The 3,222-nt window shown below is 41.7% G+C and overlaps 1 protein-coding gene across 1 annotated transcript; it reads left to right on the top strand.

Annotated features, from left to right (window-relative positions):
- The first annotated feature begins 330 nt into the window (after positions 1-330).
- LOC139719141 (ciliary microtubule associated protein 1A-like) lies at positions 331-3,006 on the top strand. Its single transcript, XM_071630573.1, has 4 exons — positions 331-454; positions 925-1,035; positions 2,075-2,188; positions 2,525-3,006. Exons 1-4 carry the CDS (start codon positions 331-333, stop codon positions 3,004-3,006), a joined length of 831 nt encoding a protein of 276 aa, XP_071486674.1.
- The last annotated feature ends 216 nt before the right edge of the window (positions 3,007-3,222 follow it).

Genomic DNA, 3,222 nt, shown 5'->3' with positions numbered 1-3,222 from the left:
ATCACACTCAACTGTACAAACTTTTGTCGTAAGTGGCAGCATATAGTACTGGCCTGGGGCGCCATCATGTGCTGGGTATCAAATATGTTCCGCGTCGATAGCAACGAACAGCTGATCTGATGCGAAGCGTGTGTTTACACTGTTTGTTGTGGAGCTCGGCGTTGTCTCTCACGACGACGGACACGTACACAAAAGCACGACACGCCTCGCTCGCCTCTCGACCCTACCGACTGACCGACACTTCGTCAGTGTTTTGACGGAACTCAGCGGAATAATACGTGACAGAAATTTCTCTCCTCTGAAACAAGAGATCTGCTGCAATCAAACATCATGTCGCAAAAGGAAAAGACGAAACAAAGGAAAGTTTCCATGAGCGATTCTCCATACGCTCAACCACTTTCAGCCAAATCGAAAAAAGAAGCAGAAAAGCCGATCATTGCTGCTCGTGAACGTGGTAAGTTTGTCATCAGAAATGCATTTAGAAGTTGGAGCCACGTTTTCCAGACCGATGGTATCAGTCTCTTCACGGTGGGCTTCTTATCTGACGTGTCGTTGGGACATCTAAATAGCTACTATGGTCTCCAAGCAGTGACACCTACTGCTAGTCTAGAAGTCAGAACTATCTAGAGCACTTTCTATTTAATATGCATATTTTTTTTTTAGACACTACTAATGTTAGTATTAGTATAATCAACCCCAATTCGTAGCAACAAACGTAATCTTTAGTTTCCTCTTCAGTTGTCCTGCACTAGTGCTACATGTACATTTTGTATGCTTCCCTTTTGTTTGGCATGCTACGCAGTATGTGCCATATTTTGTTCTACAGTTAGGGCTTAGACTCTACCAATTATTTCATTTCATTTGCACCAAATATTATAAACGTATACATGACCAAGTATATAATTCATTGTTTGTCTGTCATAGGTCCTGGACCAGGAAGATATGGGCTTCCCTCAACCTGTGGCTACATCAAACATGACTTCAGCAAGCATATGAAGCCAGCTCATTCCTTTGGACATCGACTGGAAAACTCAAGTAAGTGTGTCTGCCTGTACAATAACTGTGAAAATATGATAACAGTAACATGATGCTGTATATTCACATTTGGACTTGGTCTTCATATTCCACTTTAGTCAGCATTGTCTACCAGTGCAGTCTACAGTTATTATCTTGTTGGCAATCATGTCTGAATGCATCCCAAATCTAACTTGGATGAGACCTTGTATCATTTCAAGGCAATATCAAACTCATTCAATCCTTTTCTTCATCACTTACGTATGCTTTTCCTGACACATATCAGTTGCTCACTCAATCTCCTACTACAAGCAGCAAAGAGTTGAATGCAATGCAAACGCTATATCCACAACCACAACTGTTCACCTGTTACTGTATACGCTATAATTTTCGCGTACATAAATTTTCGCGAATTGCCGCTGTCACACATTTTCGCGAGTGGTTAAATTCGCGATTGGGGGACCAGAGAAAATATGAAGTGGCAAAGAAAGTGTGAATTTTCAACTTACTAGCAAATAAGAATGATACAAGTTATACACTGCATGAAAAAGACTTGCCAAACTCTGCGAACTAGTAAGTTAGAATTCAACATTTTTGAAGTGGTTAAGTCCGTCGCGCTAGATTTCTGACGAGGGGTCCCCTTGGCTTGCGATAATGGATTGGCTCTCTACAGTATTCGTAAGTAGACGTGGACGTGCGTAAACAAGCTTAGCCAGTATGGTCTGTTCGGTAAGCCGTGACATGGTATAGTAGTACTGAAATGTTCGTATTATCAAGACAAGGGATTCATTTTGGTAGGTAATATTTTCGCGTGTTGTTAATTTCGCGAATAGCTCCCGACTCGCGAAATTCGCGAAAATAAAACCCCCGCGAAATATATAGCGTATACAGTATAACATAAGTGGCAATTGCTTAACATCATGAGATAAACAGTACTAATCCTATTAAATGATATTCATGGTTTCTATGACACATTAGTGTGATGTATACTGACATCCTTGCATAAAATAGATATGAAGTCCGAGAGCTTGATTGCATACTCTTTTCTTTTCTCCTACAGTGTTCCGCAAAGATTTCAGCCCTGGTCCTGGATACTTCATCAACGCTGAAATCACAAGGGTTGGGAAAGACGGTACCCCAGCATATTCAATCTTAGGAAGGCAAAAAGATCCGAGTAAGTATAGTTGAATCATTGTTTTATGTATCATAGTAATCTTATCTTTTACTTGTTTAATTTCACTCGCTTGATTACCTTTGCCTCATGTTGCTTTAATACAATTAAACAAAGTGCACACAAAAAACACCCTAGATGATTATCAATTTTTTATTTTATTTTTTTTTTTTGGGGGGGGGGAGGAGGGGTATATATGTATCACTAATTTCAAATCTTAGCAAATAATTATGTCCTTGAGTACTTCTGATGGATATATGTGCAGTTTGCAGATAACACTTTGTACCACTCTTGCCCAGATGTATTGATAAGTGTTTTTACCTCATATTTTTCTTACAGACACCTTCATCACACCATCACCATATGCATATTCCCCGGAGAAGGTCCATCCTCAAGGTGAAAGGCATGCTCCTGTATACTCCATGGGGGCGAGGACTCGCTTCAGGAAGCGTGACCAAGCACCAGCACCAAACAACTACACCGTGCCAGTCCTAATCGGCAGCAACATCCCCAATAAGTACTCAAGTGCAAGCTATTCCATGACTGGCCGACCACATGTAGGCAGTTACCTGGAGGATCATGCAAAGTGCCCAGGGCCAGGCAGCCACGATGCTGTCCATCCCGACTACACAAGAGTCAAGAAGCCGAGCTACTCCATGCTTGGTCGCCATGAACTGTCCAACGATTCACATCTGAAACCCGGCCCCGGTGCCCACAGCCCAGAGAAAGTGTCTGTCAACAAGCGCAAATACCCCAGCCACTCTTTGGGAATCAGGCATTCAGAGTTTGTGTGTCCATTGATTGTAGAGGTGAAGGATTGAATAAACTCTACAAAGATGCTGCTCTTGCAAGACTTTGAAAGGAATCCATTTTACTGCTGTCACAACAAATGTGAGCAATGCTTGCTCAACGCAACGTCTCAAGTAGTAAGACAAGTGGTTAGCACATTTTGGAGGCAAGTGTACTGAAATGTGTCACTGAATTGAGGCATAATGATGAACAAACACCTTTGCATTACTATTGGAATTGCACTGTTT

Source organism: Diadema antillarum, unplaced genomic scaffold, assembly GCF_040938485.1.
Source record: "Diadema antillarum isolate AM-2024a unplaced genomic scaffold, OU_Dant_1.0 scf00000105, whole genome shotgun sequence".
NCBI lineage: Eukaryota > Metazoa > Echinodermata > Echinoidea > Diadematoida > Diadematidae > Diadema > Diadema antillarum.
Note: the sequence above shows the minus strand (reverse complement) of the source record. Positions and strands in the feature narration are given on the sequence as shown.

Coding starts and splice junctions, on each gene's coding strand:
- LOC139719141 (XM_071630573.1), top strand. CDS start 331: ATGTCGCAAAAGGAAAAGACGAAACAAAGGAAAGTTTCCATGAGCGAT. Junction 1,036..2,074: donor ACATCGACTGGAAAACTCAA/GTAAGTGTGTCT, acceptor TTTCTCCTACAG/TGTTCCGCAAAGATTTCAGC. Junction 2,189..2,524: donor AGGAAGGCAAAAAGATCCGA/GTAAGTATAGTT, acceptor TTTTTCTTACAG/ACACCTTCATCACACCATCA.